Source organism: Lissotriton vulgaris, chromosome 2_1 (assembly GCF_964263255.1).
Source record: "Lissotriton vulgaris chromosome 2_1, aLisVul1.2, whole genome shotgun sequence".
Classification (NCBI taxonomy): domain Eukaryota; kingdom Metazoa; phylum Chordata; class Amphibia; order Caudata; family Salamandridae; genus Lissotriton; species Lissotriton vulgaris.
In genome coordinates, this window is record NC_141687.1 from 1396223028 (window position 1) to 1396245485 (window position 22458).

At 43.3% G+C, this 22458-nt stretch overlaps 1 protein-coding gene across 1 annotated transcript in view; it reads right to left on the bottom strand.

The window, feature by feature from the left end:
• Positions 1-22458, bottom strand: part of EI24 (EI24 autophagy associated transmembrane protein) — a 314169-nt gene that overhangs the window by 232993 nt on the left and 58718 nt on the right. Inside the window, exons 4-6 of the mRNA XM_086957152.1 lie at positions 14289-14349; positions 10078-10144; positions 5598-5722 (exon numbers count right to left, since the gene is read on the bottom strand). Coding sequence (XP_086813278.1) covers positions 5598-5722; positions 10078-10144; positions 14289-14349 — 253 coding nt within the window. The remainder of the gene's footprint in view (positions 1-5597; positions 5723-10077; positions 10145-14288; positions 14350-22458) is intronic.

Consider the following 22458-nt stretch of genomic DNA (forward strand, 5'->3'; position numbering starts at 1 on the left):
GCAAGAGCCCCGAGAATGTTGGCCCCAGGGGCCGAGACTCAAACGTGGCTCCCCGCTCCCCTCAGAACCAAGATGCAGGGGCTCTAAAAGGGTGACAAAACTGCAAAGCCTCGTTAACAACTGAATGGTCTTTCACCGACCTTTGAAGTACTTGGGTGCGGCTGTAATCAGACAGTCGCCAGCCCTGGGAGCTGTCTCGGCTCGGGCTAGCACACACAACGGGAGAGAGAGTGGTGGAGATATGGCTCTGACGCGTGCCAGCGCCTATTTTGTCCCTCTTTGTGGAGAAAGTCTGTTACAAACTCAAATTACCAAGGGTTTGTGTGTGCCCAAGACTAATATGCGAGATTGTTCCTTTGGGAGCGAATTTTTTTTTGTGGTATTGTACACTGTGCACCCCACATGTATGCAGTGAGGGGGAGGCTTCCAGATGGTCGTGCGGAAAGCAGCATGCAAGACACCAATTTTATTTTCATAAAATGTACCTATCTGTTTATGTAAACATGTGCAATAGGCTGTAAACTATGTTGCACTGTTTGTAATGGTAACAAGGAAATATTGCATGAAAAGCCATTATATTTTAATATGATAGTGGAGAAAGAAATATTTTTAGGGAAGTGGTAATCTTGCATTGCACTGAATAGAAATCATTTCCAAGCGTGCGCTTTCCCACATGGTTTTGAGGGACTGACTATTCATGTGCCGGAGTTCTTCAGTGCAGTCCGTCTTCAACAAGACTAGTCCGGACTTGTTGCTAGAGACCTCAGAAGGAGGCATCTGTACCCGCAGGGGTCGTTCACATGACCCTGAGGTGCAGAGCACTGAATGAATTTTAACCTTTGAAGCCGTTCTTGTCAGTGTGCGAGCCTGTCAAGTACAGGGCCCACATCCCCCAATCTCCTCCTGCACCGTGAATGAGCCATTCCAAGACAATGACTGGAGTCTGATACACCCCCGATTCCAGAGGTCAGGATACATGCAACATCTGCAAACAAGAACACAGACCAAAGAGCGCGCATAAAAGTACCTGGCACCGCACAACGTAAGGAAGGGGCTAACCCTGCACTCACAGAGTGTACAAAATAAAAGTACAAATTAAAAGGATTTAGAACAGAAGCCTCTGCATGGAAGAGTCTTTTCTCTAATCCTAGATACGGACAACCTCAGTACCGAGACTAAGCAGATATCTATCAGGAGAACAAGACACAGTATTAATACAAGTTCACCCCTGAGGAGGAGAGTAATACAAGGTCACCCATGAGGAGGAGTTGGCCCAACCCCTGGAGAGTTTCAAAGAGTTTTCCAGCAGATTAGGAACAATCTTAAAAGCACTGTGGGTAAGGAGGGAGCAAGCTTGCATAACTCACAAAAACAAGTTTAAATAGGTTATTGTTTACAAGATAAATCCGTTTCACCAAATACTCCGTACCCCTGTCCTCGGCTTCGGTTTATCATCACAATGCACTCTGGGGGTGCTGAAGTAACACATCTGAAAACAATGATTGATAGAAAAGTCCAACACTGGTCCTCTGTGTCCTTGGTGATGTGACGTCTTCTGCTAACATTATGTCTGGGTGAACGGCTTGGTGGCCTTTCTTGTTTGCACAATGTTAGGTAAATGTTTCGTTTATATAAAGCTCATGTTACGAGGCCTGGTTTGTAAGATGGTGTTCCACTGGCCGCCAAGAGCACTGGTATGAAGTAATTTGCACAGGATCACACTGTTGCATTGTTAAAAAAATGTGGAAGCCTAAATCATAACTCAGGTGCCCTTGCATCACAGCTGACAATTTAGCCACCAGCCCACATCCTCTGCAGGAAGTGGGAAGCTGCAAATCACATGCCTGTGACAGAGCGTCTACGCGCCCCAGCCGCAGCCTCCACCCCCTCCTCCGCGCTGCACAGCCGAGGCCCACAGCCCGCCAGTGGGCTGAGTCACTGTTTATACCCGCCCTCGCAAAGCAACCTTCTGGGGATCAACAGAACGTGAGAGCTAAGGAGTGGATTAACCTCTCTCCAGCCCAGCTGGGCGCTCTGCACGAGCGTATAAATGGACAGTCTCCCTGACAGACACATAACAAAAAAAAAGGTTGTTTTAAGGTCTGCTTGCGATAGAAATCTGAGAATACGTCATTGTAGCTTTAATATCTTGGTGTTCGATCAGACATGCAAGGGGCACGAGGGAAGTCAGAAATAACAAATGTGTCAGAGCAGACACCGAGGCTCGCCAACGCGGCATCAATGCAGGGGGGGGGCTGTACAGAGAGCGCCCGTGAAAAGGGATCTAAGAAAACAAAGCAAAAAAGCGGAACGTGCATGTACATTGCTGGTGCTGGTGTATATCTATCTGAAAACATGGACACCTATAGGGAGGTATGGGTGAATGTCCTGAAGGTACCTTCGGTCTGGGACAGAAAATAGGCCCGGGCTCTAAAATAAAAGTGCCTATCATTAGCAAATCAGGAAGCTAAATAAAAAGTTGCCCACATTCTCCAACTCAGGGCAGTTTGGAACTTGTAAAGACACGCTGTGTTGGCGTTTTGCAGGGTGCAGGAGACATGCATTTGTGGTTGCTTCTGTGGTGAAGTGATCCCTTTGGTTAACGGCAGTGAGGGATGTTAATTAGGGGGGAGAAGAAGTAAGTGAGGCCGAGCCCGCTGGGGGAAGCAACAGATGGCTTTGGTGATGGAAAGCGCGTGCAGCAGGGTGCAGAGCGGATCCCTTTGAAGTGACGGTTAGAGTTGCATCAGGGAAGCTAAACCAGCAGGCGGATGCGCGTTCACTATCACATGCACTTGTGGAAATCCGCCGGCTGGTTTAGCTTTCCTGATGCAACCCTATAATTCTCCCCTATCCATTCCTGCGGAATGGGATAGGCTCGACCTAAAAAGGGATTTTTCAGCCTGGAAAGAGGTCCATTTTGCCACGTCAAATTGGCAGTTTAACACAGGCTGTAATGGCAGGTCTGAGACATTTTTTAATGTGTGGCACATTAAGTGCTGCAGGCCCACTAGGAGCATATAATTAGGGCTCCCGGTTTTCCGTTTTTACGGATAAATACATATAAATACAGACGGAAATCTATATTTCCTTTGTCTGTATTTATATATAGAAACGGCAAAACACTGGCAAATGTTGCCGCGCTGCCGCTGCCTGCATTCCTTTTTAAATCCCTTCAAATCAGTCTTTTGGCGCCCTCGTGTGGACAAATCGGCACATTGGCACAGGGTCTTTAAAGGGCAGCCGTTCACCTGAGCCAATCCTCGTGGGAATAAAGCCTATGTGTGTGGGCGTGCAAACACCTACGGCCTCGCCCTCATTACTTTTTCCCTTTATATGGGGGCTCACCTGACTATTGCTTCTTTCCCTGCTGTTCGAAGACGCCTTCCTGCCACCATCAGGTTTTCACCTGCACCGGCCCTTCTCGACGTTCTGCATTTCCAGGGCTCCGCCACTCAAGCTCTGCACCACCACCCCGCCGCCGTTTGTACAGGCAAGGTAAGAGGCTTTCCCCTGCCCCCATGCCCCAGCATCAGCAGAGGATCGTCTTCCGTTATCATGAGGGGGAGGTGGGGACTTTTATTTATTTTGAAATCCCTGTCTGTGCTGAATGCCACAGGGTGCCTTAGTTTATCTCGGTGGTGGAGGGACAGGACCCGCGCGCCATTACACGATTGATGGCCTACTTAGCATTAACATTAACATGCTAAGTTGGCCATCAATCGTGGAATGGCGCGCGGGCGAGCATTGTGGCTATGCAGATCGCACAATTGTCTGGGGCGGGGGGGGGGGGGACGACGACAAAGAGCAATCCTTTTGTATGTGAACAGTCTAAGCAATTTCATATGCACGATATTTACCCGGACTAAGCACACGAGTCATAGCAAAGATACAAACAGAAAGATGCACAGATCATAGCTGTGCACTTATTGTATTATTGCAATAGCGTGGGGGCCTTGGATAAATGAAACTTTAGCAGCGCTGGCGATGTTTGCCTTCTTGTGTGCACATGCCACAGGGTGCCTTAATTTATCGCGGTGGTGGAGGGAAAGGGCCCGCCGTCGCGCCATTCCACGATTGATGGGCTATTTAGGATTAACCCCAGGTATCAAGAGGCTGGCAGAACACTGCGCCCTCAAACAAAACAATCAAATGAGACACAAATGTGCACCCACACTCAGCAAAAACATGTTTGCATGGTTTGTTTTTCCACACAACAAATCTGTTTTTGCGTTAGTATGCAATATGTTACCGGGTATTCGCATATATATAGCTACGCGTTTGAGAAATACTTGCCCTGACTGGCACGTGCTCACGACTGAGGATTGATTGCTGTTGACACAGTAATCACTTCTAAGGGCCTGCCCAGTTCACGGTGAATTTACTAGTAAACACCCTTATCTTGTTTATGGTACAATAGAATTGGAATGTATTAGAAAACACTGCACTTTTTTTAAGGACGTTTTCTTAAATGAATCCGGGAAACAAACCTTAAGCAATGACTGGAAGCATTTTCTTTTTGGGAGCAAACGTACCAAGGAACCCCCTAAAATATTGAACGGGTTTTCAGTGGTCTTCATTTAATTAACAAACCAGAAAGAGCCTCAATGTCTGCAAAGTCTCTTGAAATGCACATGTGCTTGTACTACAATGGCAAAGTTTTCAAATGAATGTATTGTGTTGACCAATAACAGCTGGGCGCAGGTGTGCACTGTCAATTTAAATAAATGTGGAAAAATACTAGCCGTAACTTCGTCTTTTGCGTGTGGCAAAAATAAATGTGGATAAATACAGAAAAAATGCCCAAAAAATAAATATGGATAAATACAGACGGAAATTGCAAAAAAATAGATACCATAAAACCGGGAGCCCTACATATAATTTACAGGCCCTGGTACAGGTTGTACCATTTTACTAGGGACATATATGTGTATATGTGTAAATAAATGTACCAATCAGGTGAGGGACAGTTTTACCATGTTTTAAGGAGAGAGCTCAAGCCCTTTAGCACTGGTTAGCAGTAGTAAAGTTCACAGTCTTAAAGCAATCACAGGTGTATAGACACAATCTTTGGGAGAAGACCACCCCAAGGACTGGCATGCTTAACAACCCTTATCCATGAAGGCTTGTGTTTCAAATTCTACAGAGTTATAGCTATGATGGGCACAACATGGACCCCTGAAGTCAGCTGCAAATTTACAATTCTAGTATGAACCTAAGTTTAGGAATCAAGAATTACTGTAGTACAAATAGACTACACTTTTTCCTTAACAAATGTTACCAATACATGAATATTATACCATCTTCTATTCCGATGCTTCATTATAGCCTTTCATAAGGAAGAAGCAGGGGTATTTAGCTGCTTGTGCAGTTATCAAAACAGAGTGTTTAAAAAGAAAATCATCACTCACAACCATAAAGCATTTAGTTAAAGAGTACTGCATGGCACACTTTTCAATATACTAGGAAAGAAAAATACAACGATTGCAGGAACATAGTACACCACTTTTCTCTATGTAATCTCAATTTGCCTACACTTAGTAAGTAGCTACAATTAATACACCAATCAACAGGTTAGGAACATGGCTATACTTTACCTGAAACCAGATGGCATTGACGACTTTGCTAAGTACAAAGAGAGGTAGAACCCATAATGCACTGAAAATCGAAGTGAGAATAAACTCCAACCAAGACCAGACATCTCCATGTAACGAGGGATCACCTAGAAAAAGTAAGTTAAATCACAGTTCAAATATCATTCAAAGAAGAAAATCTAAGAAGTTCGCTTCAATTCCCATTAAACAATTACCGTAGCAATGTGGGGGTATAATAGAGAAAGACCAAATTAAACACTCAGATAACGGACGTCTTTAAACACCACTGAAATTCTTATGAACAGCTACATCCAAGTCACTGTGAAATGGAGGTGAAGCAGTAGCTTGGAACTTCAAATACGCTGACATTCAAGGTTGATGGCATCAGACGTGGGGAATACCGCAGAGGGATGCTTCTTCTTCTGTCGACAGATGCACACTGCGCACAGGTACCCGTGGTCTAGTCTGCTTGGAAGAAGAAATGCCAATAGATGTGGTAGTAGGCAGAAGTGATGTAAATAAGTAAATATAAAAGTGGGGATGCTTGCACGGACTGGTTATTACCTTGGTGTCATGCCTTATTAGGGTGTCCAATCATGAGAAAATTATATTCTTATCTAACGGAAGGTCTTGTGTTTGTTGCAGGTATGCTGTACTCAGGACTTAATTGTTGCAGTGCTCAAGAGGATTTCCTGGTCAAAAGGTTTGGGCGATTTAAACATATGTACATAAATGCCTACGGTGGCCCCACACATATTGATTACTTTTGATAACAATATGCCCCGCTCTTATCCATTAAAAGGCCTTCAAAAAGCCCCAGGCTCTGCCTCTTAGGGTTGAAACACATATTGGCTGTGACAAGAATAAAGGAATTCAACCAGCAAACCTACAGTGTGTTGCTATTCATAAAAGCTTATACCTTGAAATGTTCACATGATTGTTCACCCAAATAAGGTATGAAACGTAGAAAATAACCAATATGTGCAAGCATCTCCACTACTGTATTTACTTATGGATACTGATACTGTGGGGAGGGAGCTGCGTCCACAAGGATATTGCTCAAGCATGCCTAACCACATGCCTCGGTCACTAAAGCAATCATTAGAACAACATAATCCAGAAGCCCCATGCTTTTCTCTGTAACTAACCAGAAGTGTTGCAAATACCTTAGTGGAAGTTAGTATATGCACTCGTACAGGCAGCAGTGCTTGCTTTTGTGCCACATGCAAAAACAACAAGGTGATGGATGGAATGCTTGAATTAATCTTAGCCACTGGCAATCAATCGGGCCACGTCCCATTCAATCATTTGTTGCCCACCATGTCACCTCAGTTAGGACCCAGCCATATGCAAACCAATCTTGACCCTGCTCCTCATGGTAACAATCCTGCCCGAGCTTGGAATCAAGCTATACCTGGCGGAAGAGCCCTAATTCGGATGATACAGTCTTTAGGTTGCTTGTCATATCGTTCGGGGAGAACCTAGCCTGGCACTTCGTGCTGGAATGTTCACATGAGGAGGAATGTCAAGACAGATTTGTATGTGGCTAGGTACAAACTGAGGTGGCATTGTGGGCAAAAATCAATGGGTTGTGACGAGGCCTGAGCAATTGCCAGTGGCTAAGATTAATTCACACATTCCATCCATCAGCTTGTTGTTTTAGTATTTACCTCCCTACTTGCATCAGGTTAGTCTAGACATGGGTCCCGGGCTCATTATGATACTTAAACCAAGCTATACCTGGCTTCAGAGCCCTAACTAGTGTGAAAGCAGTCCTAGGTTGCTTGTGTTCTGATTCAGGGAGGACCTGGCCTGGCAAATCAGGATGGACACTTCCTATGAGGAACAGGATCAAGACGGATTTGTATATGGCTAGGTCCAAACTGATGTGGCATGGTGAACCAAAAAACGATGGGTTGGGATGTGCCCCGAGCAATTGTCAGTGGCTGAGATTAATTCAAGCATTCCATCCATCATCTTGTTGTTTCTGCTTTTGTGATGTGGCACCACAGTGACACTCATACAGGAGCCCTATGCACAATATGTCATTAAGGTGTGTTAGAAATTGGGTCTCTAGTCGGCAGAGGTTTGCACCATATTCAATGGGGACCACCATCCTAGTCAATGTATGCTAGATAAACTTAAATTAACCTGTGCTCATCCTCTGGTAGCATGGCACAGAGCAGGCAGGGTTAACTTAAGAGGCAATGCGTAAATTATTTGTGCAACACACAGTAACACAACGAAAACACCACAAAAAGACTGCACAGGTTAGAAAAAAAGAGAATTATTGTATGAGAGAATCAAAACCAAAATGACAGAAATCCAATAAGTAGAATCAGTTATGAATTTTTAAAGAATAAACCAAAAATAGTGCTTAGAAGTCAATTGAGCTAAAATGGTACTTGAGGTTGTGCTAGATTGGGTTAATTTAAAGTTCAGGCCTACCAGGATGGGGTTCAGGCCAGCTACAGGACTCTAACAGGTCCTGCTGACAAAGTAGCTTGGATCGAACAAAGCGTTGATATCTCGAGGCAAGGAGTCGCTGCATCCATTGCGTGCATGAAAGTCAGTGATGGCACCATCTATGGAAGCTTTGTCACCGAACCCCTGTACAATGCAGGCATTGTGGTGTAGTCGAGCAGCGCCTGCTGTAGAGCTGCTGTTGCCGAGCAACCACTGCGTCGGCATCGAAGAGAGATGACTCGCTTCTGAACGATGCAAAGCCACTGCTGCATCAATGTAGGAAAAGCTACAAAAAGGCCCAGGACTGGAAGGGGGGAGGGTATGACTCACAGATGGCAGAGTCCAGCAGTACGAGCAGAAATGAAAGAAGTCTTATGACCCTGACACTTCAGAAAACAGGAGGCAAGCCAGCAAGCCCTTGGAGTCACTCTGGGTTCAAGCAAGATGGGTCCAGTCCTTGTCCTATGCAGGGCAGAGATCAGCATGCAGCAGGACAGCTCAGGACAGCAGAGAAGCAATTCCTTAGAACAGTCAGTCAAGCAGAGTAGCACAGCAGTCCATGCTCCTGGCAGAGTTCTTTACAGGTCCAGTAATGTACTTTCTTGGTCGGGTCAGAGCTCCAGTACTTATACCAAAATATTCATTTGAAGTGGGGTTGACTTCAAAGCAGCTCCCTGAAGTACACAGGTCCCCTTTCATACCAGCCCTGTCTGCTAGGCTATCTGTGGGAGTGGGGGGGGGGGGGGGGGGGGGTAATCAGTTCTTTGTGTGGTGACATGACACAGCCTATTCAGATGTAGGTGCCAGCTCCTACTACCCCTTACTGCCCAGGAAGGCCGTCAAAATGCAGATGAGTACTCTGTCACATCCACTCTTCCTGTGTTTGTTGCGGTCTAGAGGGAATGCACAAAGTGTAGCTGTCACCCAGTCCAGACATGTATTGGAGACAGGTGGCAGGCACATAGAGCAAAGTTAATAGCACAGAAATGTCCACTTTCGTACAATGTAAAATTTAAAAGTGCACGTCGTACCTTTTAGTCATACAACACCTTACCAATGGGACTACCTAGGCCTACGTGAGGGGCGACCTATGTGTAATTAAGGGGGTGTTTAGGCTTGGCAAGTGGTTGCAAACGTCAAGTCGACGTGGCGGCAAACTGCACACACAGGTCCTGCAATGGCAGGCCTGAGGCAGGTTTGAAAGGTTACTTGTGTGGGTGGCACAACCAGTGCTACAGGCCCACTAGTAGCATTTCAATTACAGGCCTTAGGTAAAGGTATACCACTTTACAAGGGTAATAAATATGCCAATGAGGTATATACCAGTGTCACCATGTTTCAGGGGACAAGCACATGCACTTCAACACTGTTTAGCAGTGGTAATGTGCCCAGAGTCCTAATGCCAACAAAAAGATAAAGTGGAGGAAAGCAGGCAAAACGTTGGGGGAAGACCATACTAAAGATAACAGGTCTACCCCTGTGCAACCAAAGCATGTGTCATCATCAGATAGTGAGTAAAGTGTATGCAATTCATTTCAAATCCTAATGAATTACAGCAAGGCATTGCGAACAGGCAATAACTTCAAATAAGTAAGATGACACACTTTGGGGGGGGTGTCAATTTCCACATACACTTAGTTCATGTTGAGAATGGAGTTCCCAGCTGTACAATTAAGAAGCTATTTTTCTGGAAGCTACTCAACTGCAGGAGGCCTGGTGCAGCATTTTCATGACAGCAGCAACTTGTTAACACACTAGCGACCAGAAATGCTTAACATTGCGATTTGGGTTTTCAACTCGGAATAAAGACAAACTTTTTTAAAAGTTTTAGAAATTTCGAACTTGGTTTGCTGCTATTGCACGTTCTTCAGGGCAGAGGAAAGCCCTCAGATTTCAAAGCTTCTGTTAATCCACACTCTTAGGACATTGATGTACACTGAACCCTCAAAGTTGAGAAATGGACATAAACAACTTTGTCACAGAATAGGGATGCATTAATAATTCATGAGTTACTTACCGATTATGTGTGCTGTAGCAGACTGAAGCACAGGTATGAACACTCGATAGAACAGCAGGAGACTAAGCTGGGGACAAAGTAAGAACAACACGATGAGCTCTTATCAGTAACAGAAATTCAGAAATTACAATGTAAATGCACACGTGTTTCAAAGGCAGAACACAGATCTGACAGTTCTGATCGTGTGTGTTCTGGTTTCTTGATCTAGTACAAAGAATATGTCTTTGTTAATGCAATTTGACAAAACACAAATTGTAATGTTAGACTGAAAATTAAATGACTGGTATTAAACATTGAAACTGCAGTCATGGACAAAAACAGGCAAAACAAGTAGACTGCATTGGTTGAAAGGGAGCATAATTAGCCCGATTCAAAATGGACTAATGCTCTAGTTTCTGAGCAGAAAAGGTTAAGGATATGCTTATGAAATGCACTGGGTTCACTTATTAAAAAACAGAGTACAAATGCCACAAAGAAGAGCAAAGTGTAAAGGGCATGGTGTGCAATCAATCATCAATCAAATGTACTTTATTTGGTTTCTGTATAAAACCATAAAAGTATTCTAAAACCAAACATAGTGTTAAATATAATCTGAAACAAACGTTATACATGCAGAAATCACTTAAACAGCAAATCTAGCTTTAAAATCTCATACAATACACAAAAAATGTTATTGGATACATATACAAGAAACATTAAAACAGGGAGGCAGAAACAAAAATAAGCACAAAATCCCCGACTAAACTGGTTGTATCACCAACATTCCTAATAAGGCATTATACCGCCGTTTGAAAACCACTATCAGTTAGCCACAACAGCCTCTAAGCCTCACCGCTGACTTAAAAAAGTTAAGAACAAAGGGGACAGTATCACCAGACAACAATTGTAAATAAATAAAAGCTGACCCCACACGCTTAAACTCCAAAAATGGGGATAATAAAGGTTTTTCGGAGAGTCACATAATATTTACCGAAACAACAAACAATTAAGCATGTCCTGTGGAGACGTACCGTCACAGCCACAGGACTCTAAAATCTGATCTGGGCGGAAGAATCTTTCGACCCAGGGCTGGCCTTAGCAATCCCAGCAGGCTACTCTAAGAGCAGTCAAGCAGGGCCGGGGTTAGCAATCATCGTTCGATATGATTTGCAAGTTTCAGGGTCCACAGTGGAAAGCTTCCCGAAACACTATCTTTTTGGATTAAGCCAAATTAAAATCTATACACAGGCCCCAAGGTCAAGAACCACATTTGAGAATGCCATTAGCCCTTTTAAGAATCTAGCATCGATGCATCTGATTTCACAGTGTAAGGAGATTTCAATTATCATGATCACATGGATGAACACATGGATGAACACAACATAACGTCACTAGTTGATACCATAGCTAGTTTCTCCCCGACACAGATCGTCGAGCATGCTACCCATGACACAGGGCATACCTTAGATGGAATATTCATGTCAAATCCATCTTTGAAGGTCTCTGAAGTGCTTCCCGTCCCATGGTCAGACCATAAAGCTATATTGTTCACTTTAAGTACAGATCAGCACATCTTGAGACCTTATAACCCTCTTGTCATATTTAAAAGTTGTGACTGGTGGAATATTGACCCCCTCAATCTACAAATGTCTCTATCCTACACTAAGCCAGACATTACGATTGACGCCAATACTGCTGCCCACAGGCTTTCCACTTGGATTAAAACCGCAGTCGATACTCTAGCTCGGGTGGAGACCTTTCTTTCCAGGTGGAAAAATCCATCAGAACCGTGGTTCTGACAAACTAAGAGCACAAAAACAAGTCTGTAGAAGGATGGAGAGGCAGTGGAGAACAAACTACGAGCCTATAGAAAAAAAATATGCACAATCACTGGCAGACTATAGGAAACTGATAATGGAAGAAAAAAGTTAATACTTTTCTTCAAAAATCTTGCAGGCAAATAACTCTAGTAAGGAGCCTTTTTTCTACAGTTAGTTAAAAGCCTAGCCAAACTATCAGAACCACCTAAGATGGAAAGCAGCACAGAATCCTGTAACTTATTGGCACAGTCTTTTAGGAAAAACTTAGGGTTCATTTTTGATGACAAACTGACATTCAAAAATCAGATCAGTACCCTCACTTCAAATATTTTTTTTTATCTTAAAAATAATCAGGAACATTTGCCCCTTCATCCCACCAGATCCCCTAAAAACACTGGTAACAACATTAGCCCTGCCCAGATTTGACTATGGTACATGGGTATCCAATCGCAGTATCTACGGAGGCTCCAGTGGCTCCAAAATGCATGTCCCAGTCTGTCTCCCACTATCAGAGAGCCCTGCACTGGGTCCCAGTAGACAAGAGGATCATATTTAAATCCCAATGCCTAGCTTTCAAGGAGCTGCATGGTGCTGGTCCTCAATTCCTGGAGAAATATCTGAACTGGTACGTGCCTTCCAGAAGTCTAAGAACTGCACATAGGAAACGCCTACACACGCGCAGGTTCAAGAAAGCCTGATTGAGTGGAAGAATCTTTTTGTTAGGGACATTCAAGACATGAAACTCGCTCCCGGTCTGCATACCAACAGCCCTATGCTGCTATCATTCGGTAAATCGCTAAAAACCTGGCTCTTCGCCAACTAACATGTCATCTACAGTTTCATCTGCAACCTTACTGGACTTTCTGGTATAAGCGCCTAGACGCCTCTGAACATTTGTGCGGTATAAAAATGCACAAATCAAATCATGTACAAATGATAAATATGTTTGATGAAACCCAATTTCACATTTCATTGGTTATACATTATATACCATCAAAAGTAAAACTACATATAAGTGGGAACATTTTTGGCCATTTCAATCGAAAACTGGTTGCTTGTAAATGACAGTGCACTACCACCTCATGCTTTAGTAATAGATTTATTCAAAGTGAGTTTTGGTAGGAAGATAATAGCTAGATTGCACACTGAAATGTTTTTGATACGAGCATGCGCATAATTTTAGTGATAGTTTTATTTCGAAATATTTAGATTCCTTTCAAATGTAGAGTTCATATCATCTATATTTCAGTTGCCTAATTTTAACATTAAAGGAGGTCCATAATGAAAGACCTTCAGGATGAGATGAAATGCATTTAACAGGAGAAGCTGATTGGATATGAATAATGTTTTAACATTCTCACTGTCCTGTCAACATGGCACATTATTGCTATATTAAAGAAATATAAACCAGGAAAGAGAAGTGATGAGCCTCTCGCAACAGAGATAGGGAAGTGATACCACTTCCCCTGGGATCACAGCTTACTGGACCTTGGATGTTGCTTTGACTCGTCTACCGGTTTGTGTCCCCGTCACCCTTCCCCTCCTCTTCCCATGCTGTACTTCTCACCCTCACCTCCTCTTTCCCGTCTTCATTATCCGTCTACTTCCCCTGCTCCTACCCCCCCTCCCTTGAATCTCTCCCCTTGCCTGCTTTTCCCCTTAAGTATTTGTGCTTATTGTTTATCTTGACCTTACAAGTAACTTTGTTGCCATGCACTAAGAACTGTGTAACCTTTGTAACGATGTAACCTGTAACTATGATCTGATACTCATGTAAAGTGCTCGGATACCTCCGGGTCTAGCCAGCGCTATATAAAACCTTTAAAATAAAATAGAAAAAATGCCAATAAAAAAATCTTTTAAAAAAATGCAAGAATTCAGGAAATCCAGATAAAACTGTGATAGCTAACTAACCCCTTACTTTCATTTCTCTCCATAACACAAAATCAATTCACTTAAGTTGCCTAATGTTTAAGAAGATGACTGAGGAGTAGTATTCCATTAATTGCCCTAACACACTTTTTTTACTTTAAATTAATTTGGATGTAAAAATTATTAAATGGGTTTTTTAAAGTATATAATGTACATTTCCAACAACCAGCAAAAAAGCTCTAAACCATCAAGTCATAAAACAGATCTTAGAGGCACTGCAACTATTTTGCCAACTAATTTTTAAATTAAATATAAATAATAAAATAGGTTATGTTGCCTAATGGGATATGTATTTATATGTTTCCATAACATTACTCCACAAGCGACGTTTACAAATAAATATGAATGCTTAGCTAGTCTATCAGTCTTGTCTAATAATGTGATAATCTGCTTCAAATACGAGTAAAGTCTTAATCAAAAGGCTGGGTACGTTAAATTAGGTAAATTAAAGTACCTACAAAAAATAAAATATGTACTCACCCAAAACACTCCTCCATTCCAGGCGCAGCACTGAAAAATCCTGCTGACGATGCGAGGCTCGCTGGAAACAATAAAAGACACACCCCATTTGCTTCTTACTCACAAGTAACACAATATTTCACCTTATTTCCCCAGGAGCATAGAAGCTGTACAATTCTGGCACAAATGTGAACACACACACTTCAGAACCAGTACTAGCACTATATAAATAATTCATATCTAACACTGCAAAACAACCCACAAGATAATGAGCATCAGAGACTCTCGGTGCAAGGAAGAGATACAGTGTTTGATTTGTAAACTCTCACATGCAGGGTCCTAAAGTTTTTACTAGGAGCCCACCACCAGTACTGAGGATGCAGAGTAGAAAAATTACCTTATTATGAGTCTACTTCAAGTCTTTTTCTTCCACTACCCTACACCCTGTGCCTCTTTATCTCATGCTTGTAGTTCTTTTCTATCCCTGCTTTTTTTTACTTTAGCATTGTTTAACTATCTTTCACTTCCTCCTTGTTCGTCCCTTTTCTGCCTCTCTCGTTCTTAATACGAGTCAACGTCAGATGATAAAACATACATTCTTATATGAAAAGATTACAGCCAGTGAAATAGAAGCTGCACAAGTTAAGCACTGTAAGATATCCAACAGGCAATAGAGACCACAGAGAAGGGGGGGATAAGAAAAATGAGAAAACTGAGTTGAAGTTAGAAGAAAACAGATGGAACAGAAGACCAAAATTAACGTTTGTGGAATTTGTATTTTTATTTATACTATTACACAACAAAACTTTGTATTTGATGTTTTCAGACATGGATAACTCGTAGTGAAAGTGCCTCAACAATAACAAAAATGAATTCTATTTTTTACTACATAACTCTCCATGGTTCTTTAAAAGGTCAGGAAACGTATGTTATGAGGATTTGTCGTGCTATCACCTGGGAGGGTATCCTGGCACAGTAGGTGTGGTGCAGCCTCGCGTAGGGCAGCTGGTGGGACTAATCGGAAGAACCAAGGCTCCAGCTTCTTGCAGAACTCAAGAATTTAAGAGGAGGGTATGATGAGTAATAGCTGGTTGTTAATTTCTTTAGGAGCGATGTAGAAAAAAAGCCCATCCACCAGCTCTGTCTATTCGTGGGATGTGTGCTAGCAAGAGTAGAGGTGATCAGAAGTGTCTGGTGGGTTTGTGAAAGGAGATTCGGCTATTGAGGTATGGTTGAGTTCCTTGAGCTCTAATCATTTCTGGAGAAAAAAAAACAACGAGGGCCGAGCCATGGGTGCTGTTTCAATGCACGCGGAACAATGCTTGCCTGAACCATGCATATGCATTGTTAAGGCAGCCAACGGTCTAGATGTGCAGATGGGCAGGGAGAGGAACAGGAAGGATCGGGAAAGAAAGCTCCGAGATGCAGCCTGTTAAGTGGGGCTTTGGCCGGGTGGGGGGGGGTGGGGGGGAGTGGTATTGTTTAGGGCTGGGGGCTGAGTTTTAGGGCTCAGGGCTGGGAAGGAGGGAGGGAGGTTCAGCTTTCAGGAGTGGGGGCAGTTTTAGGGTTCAGGGTGGGGAGGATTAGTTTTCAGGGGTGGGGGTCCAGTTTTAGGGCTCAGGATAGTGTTTTGGCAGGGGGCAGGATTTTATGGCTCAGGGCTGGCGGAGGAGCAGTTGTCTGGGCAGGGGACAGTTTTAGGGCTCAGGGCAGGGGGTCTGAGGTTTCTCTTTATGTTAATGATTTACCAAGTACAGTGTGGCTTAGCAGAGGGGATTCCCCTAAATTAGGAAATCTAAAGTTGAGCTGCCTGCTATATGCAGACACCGCCATTTTAATGGATCTAACCCCAATCGGACTTCAAAGACGACTTGCTGAGTTGACTAGGTATACAGAAGAATACTACTTAAAAATAAATATTTTAAAGAGCAAGCTTATGGTTTTTAGTTTTCAGGGATGTACAGTCAGAAAGAACATGCACTGGTTTTTGGGGGATGAGAAAATGGATGTAGTAAAGTTTTACACATATTTAGGAAACCTCTTTACAAACAGGTATTCCAGTAACAATCATATGGATCATTGTAAAGGCAAGGCAATTTCACAGGCCTCTGCAATCGATTTTATACGCACTATGGGAAAAAGTGCTCTTTTTAGGAATCATCAAAAAGCCATAAAACTGTTCAGCCTCGAGATGGGCAGTGTGGCGGTGCTTTGTAAACACGCTCTGAAAATCAGACTTAAAAAAGCAATCTACGGGCATCTTGTAAAAGAGATATTTTATTGTGTGCAGAGAATAGTAAAAATGACTGTATTGGAGGGAGTCTCGTCTACAAAAAACCTCAACCTTATGTTTTATGGAATCTCCAACATGGAGTACCTAGAGCTATTCAGCTGCTTTTTTTTTTTCTTAATTTTTCAAAAACCTTTATTCAACAAAATTGCACAGCAAAATAAAATACGGATATCAATGCAGAGCACCATGGATGTGCACTCAATTGAGTCTGACTACTTGTATCACAATCGCGGCATGTATGAGAATCCGTCCGTCATGGCCGGGATTTGGCCAGTCTCTTAACCATGGCAAGGATAATGAAGTGCGCTTTATCCACCCTTCGCCCAATAACTTTGTTCTCAAAAAGAAGGGAAAACCTATATTGGACAACATAGGAACTCACCCGTCCCCTCCCCCCCAACCCCTCCCCAAACTCCTCCCCCCCCCTATTGCTGCCGGGTCTAGGAACGAAGGAGAAAGTGTAAACGAAAGATTGGGTCTATGCCACCCCTTCTCTATGGTGGGTCATCATGTATCGTGCCACCCTGTCTGGGTCTCCCGCTGTCCCATGTTCGTGGAATCTGGGCTATTTTGAGTCGGTGGGGCATCCAGTCCCACTAGTTCCTGAAACATCCCACCCCAAGCCTGCAGGACCTCCTGTAGCTTCCCGTCCCTCCTTGTGTGTCTTATGTGCACTTCTTCCGCCAATGCCCACTCCCGTAGATCCGCCCTCCATTCCTGCAATATTGGGCCCTGTGGGGACAGCCAGTGGATCGCTATACGACGGCGGGCTGTGACCAGGCCCAATATGAGGAACCGTCTGCTCACTTTCTGTTTGGGGTCTCTGGGGATTAAGCCCAGGAGGCAAGGGCGCAGGTCCAGGTCTATCACCCACCCCGAGACCTTCATCAAGACCTCCAAAACCGATTTCCAATAGGATTGGAGGTTAGGGCACGTCCACACCATGTGGACAAAGTCCGCCATGGGACTGCAGCATCTCGGGCATTAGGAATCCCTGGTGTTATCAATAACCTGGAGTCGCCTAGGGGAGAGATAGGTCATGTGTATAATATTATATCGAATTTGTTTAAAGCGGTTGCTCACCGACACTTTCCGCACACTCTCATGTATCTTTTCCCAATCACGGGGGTGTGATGTCTTGCGGACACGCCTGTTGCCATTTGTCTTCTATCACCAAGGGCCGTAGTCTCTTATCCTCTCGCAAAGCCCTGTAGAGGTAAGCCACCAACTTCCGGCCCCCCGCCATTGCCAACATCATGACTAAGGTATGGGTGTGTGCTGGAGCCTCTGGGAACGAGGGCCATAACTGTCGTGCAGTCGCCGCTTGTTTGGCGTAATGAAGGAATTGCCCCGGACCCAGCTCAAAGGTAGTGATCGCCTCTTGGTAAGTGATGAATTTATCATTTGGGTACAGATCGGCTAACATCAGGCAACCACCCTCCATCCATTTGTCTACGGACATGACCTGTGCAATCTGGGCAAAGGGCGGCATCAGACACAGATCCACGTCGGGGGCAAACGGCGTGCCGCAGATGTGGCGGCGCGTCACACGGTCCCAGATTGCGGCCCCAACCGAACCATCAGGGGAATGTGGTCTTGTCGTCCCCTCTCCTGCCAGAGCAGCGCTCCCAGGTGTTCATTCCCATAGGCCCCTGCCAGCAGGGACCGTTCCCAGGAGGGATCCGTGTCCAACCATGCAATGGCATGCTGTAGCTGTGACGCAAAGTAGGCTATTCTGCTGCTTATGCTGAATTTACTCCCATTAGGAACTGTAACAGGAGCTTGGGAGGGCATTGCTAGACAGGAAAGACTGTCACTTATGTAATTCCTGTGTACAAGACTTAAATCATGTTCGTCTCACATTACAACCTTTACGTCGTCGAATTGTTTTCTAAAGTACAACATCACCACAGCAGAAGAGACTCGTAACGGTCTGATGGCACCTCCTTCTGAACTAGTTTGTTTTAAAAATTGTAACTTTTTCAAACAATTTTAAAATATATTTTAAACAGTATTGGTTTATTATGTATGTTTTCTGAGCACTTGCACTTTTTCTATTCATTATGCGGCTAGTTATTGAGTACTGTATGTTGAAATTGTATATCCTTGTTTTACTCTGACTTTTTATTTTTTCACATCTTTTATTACATTGCTAGCTATGGTGTATTTCACCTTGAATTGTACAACCCTTTTTTTATTACAAAGTTTCTTTAATATCCTTGCACTTTCATTATGCTGCTGGTTATTGTGTACTGTATTTTGAATTGATAAATCCCCGCTTTTACTATATGTTCTTAATCCTTAAAGTTCTCACTGTAGTATTGAATTGTAATCTTCCTGAAAGTTTAACCAAAGTCCTTTAAGTCTTCAATGATGGTTATCGGATTTGTTATGGATCAATTTACTTGGCCCCTGAAAGGTCCCTGGAACGGTTTCTGTGCATATGTTTTTTCTCTGTTTTTATATAATATGATGAATTTAGTAAAGTAAAAATTTAGAACAATCCTCTTTTTTTAGGAGTGTAAAGCTGATTTTGGATGTATATTTTCTATTTTATGTGGAACTCTTCGGAGTCCCAAATCATAATAAATCAACTTGTTGTAAACTTGGGTAGTTTTTTGGGTAGGGTTTGGGATCCAGGCTCAGGGTGGGGAGCCAAGGTAGTTTTAAGGGCTGGGGCAGGCTGCAGTGCAGGGCTGGGGTATTCAGTGTTAAGGCGCGGGGGCTGGGATGTGCAATTATTCCGAATATTCCTTTTGCAATCATGCCTTTACAACAATATTTGTTGTAAAGGCATGTGTGGTAAAGAGCGTCATAGTTCAGAATGCGTGGTTTAGGCATGCCTGGATGTGTCATACAACTGTTTGATACGGTTAACCATTCTTTGCTCATCAACCGGCTGGAGGAAATCAGGATAAGAGGGCAGCCCTCACCATCCTTAGTTCCTTTTTATACAACAGATGGTTGCATTTGGGGGTTTTACTTCTTATCCTTTTAGGTCGAGCCTGGGCAGCGCATGCGCTGCTCTGCGAGGCATGCTGTATTCAAGTATGGACTTGCAGCTCTGCCCATTTTCCGTGCATCTTTTCAATTGGATCCTGTTAGTGTCCTTTCTAAATGGTTGCTTTTGATTCAATAATTGGCTTAGCAGTCCCTCATTAGTGCCGCCTTTTCCACATTAGTTACCTCCCATAATTGTGTCATTTACATGTTTTGTTACTCTGCAGGTTTTATGAACAGTCTGTGGCACAATTTTCCGAAAGGACTTTCTCCTACCTGCTGTGCGTGCGCCTGTTTTGTTACGTGCACTTCGCTCCTGCCCCCACTCAGCTTGTTTTATACATGTGAACATACTTTATCAGCGCGGCACCTGTTTCACAAGTGCAGCGCTGGTTGTGCTTTCATTGTCTTTTAGGCGCTACTCCACCCCACTCTTTGCTCTCCCTCCCTTCCTTGCAATCAGTCACCGGGCTCCAGCTTATTTTCTTTGAACGGTTCACTGTGATGCAATACTTACCAAACATTAAGGATCGTGCCTCTGTGTGAGTTGTGACAAAGGGTTAACACTTATGGTACACTTACTGCCTTGTCTTGGGATTTATTCCTGTGTTTATTTTGCTAGTTGGTGTTCTAGTTGAGAAATTGTGAAAACTCGCCAGGGATTTCTCTATTAGGCGTTGGTAGAAGCGAAGAGCATTAGACGCACCTCAAAGATGAAATCTGTTAGCAGACCAGCTTCCATACACATCGCCACATCAGCACCCGGCCTTCCGTGAAAGTGAACAGTGGGGCAAATCAGGAAGCTATTATGGCCGTAGTAATAATCGTAATTCCAGTAATATTGTTTAACTGAAATTACTTCCTTCCTTTTTGCATTAATTAAAGCTCATGTTTAAAAAGGAACCGTGTTCCACCATCTGGGTCTATTTTCACATGGCTGCTGCATAACTCTTGAGGGACGGGGGGCGCTCGGTGGAGGCAAGGCTGGCTCGAAATAACAGAATGAGTTAAGATTACGTTTGTTTTATGTTCGCAGGCACTCAAATTCTATTGTCTTTCTTGTCGGTAATTGAATAGCAGGCTGTCGCGTCCGGGATGAAGTGTGTCAACTGCTTCCTAGAAAGCGACGCAACTTGTGTTCATCTACGTCATGTCAAGCTGTGTGACCTTTTCTTCATTCCCAGTTACATAATGTTTAGACGTTCAAACAGATTTCAGCTATATATATCCGCAGGGTCAGTGAAAGGGTTTTCAAAGTCGCAAATGAATGATATTCATATAAATCATTTTTATTTCGGAGCATCCTTTCACCTAGCAACAATGTGATGTTTGAGGCTATTGATGCGATCTGGCACCCTCTTGTGTCCTTTTGTGAGAAAGCCGCAAGGCAGCTGCTGCAGTGGCCTTAATGTAGTGCATATTATTTATTTCTTAACAGGCTTATATAACACGGACACAACAACCCCATAGACAACAGAGTACTTCACTCCAGACGTTTCGTTGTAGATGTAAAAGACAGGTAGCTATAAAATATAAAGCTGTAATAATATAGTAACAAGCACTTGCTACAGTGTGAGCTATTGGCATTGTAAATGACAATGCCTTTTATTTGTGTGTTTTATAGTTCTTGCTTGCTTTTGTGTTTATGGGTTTTACAGTCCTTGCTTACAAGAAGCAAGGCTGGCAGTAAAATAGGCATGGTTACTGTCAGCCTTGCTTCTCGTAAGCAACTATAAGTACAAAGTGCGTGTTTACGCACCACTTGCAGGTTCTCAGAACACATAAAAGACACTGTCATTTACCGTGCCAATAGATAAAACTCTAGCAAATGTGAGACCTATTGCATTGCAGATGCTTGTTCTCTTCCCTGTGGGGTGCCTCAGGGGTCATCTTTAAGCCCCTAGCTTTTCAACTTCCTTGTCACCCCCTCTGGCTAAACTTATTCGGTCACATGATTTTTCTGCAGTCTCTCACACCCAGAACAAATAGTTGTGTCTATTTCATCTGATCTCAATGAGGTTGCCAATAAGTTTACAAATTGTCTTGCATACATTATATCTTGGATGCAGGAAAACTGTCTTAAGCTGAATTCCAAGAAAACTGAGGTGTTCCTTTTTGGAAATAACATCTCATTCTGGAATACCACCTTGGTAGCCATCTTGGCCCGCTTCCATCTCTGGCTCAGAAGGTGAAGAACCTAGGAGTGATATTGGACATACAGCTCTGTTTCTCTGCGCAAATCAATCATGTCCCCGCTTTTTTTTGTTAGGATCCTGAAAAAAAGTCTTCCGTGATATCCCTTAGGTTCGAAAAGTTGGCCATTGTGGCCCTTGCAATAGTCGATTTTGGAAAGTACAATGCACTGTATCTTGGAATTCAGAAATGCTTGTAATTCAGCTCTGTTTCACAGAGCAATTTTAGGCTTCATTGACTGCCTGTTTGTGAGAGGGTCAAATTGAAGGCTTTGTGTTTGGTACACATGGAACATTACAGAGCTCAGATCATCAGAAGTGTCTGGTGGGTTTGTGAAAGGAGATACGGCTATTTAGGTATGGTGGAGTTCTTTGAGGTGCGTTGTGATGCGGGGGAGGTTGATAGTGATTTCGACAGCTGAGTTCTGAATGGATTGCATACTTCTGGCGAGTTGTTTACGGATTACAGGGTATAGGGTGTTCCCATAGTCTAGCTTGTTTGTGACAAAGCTCTAACTTCTAAAAACAATTAAAATAATTTTATGGGGAAAAAAAAAATCAATACTACCAAAGATTGCATAATTTCATATCCCCAGTGGCAATCTCAGACCAAGTGTCGCTACATTTGTGGCTATTCTGAGAATTAATAAGGCTAGATGGGAAGACAGACTTTTTCATTTTTGGCATGTAAGCTTTCGAACACTAT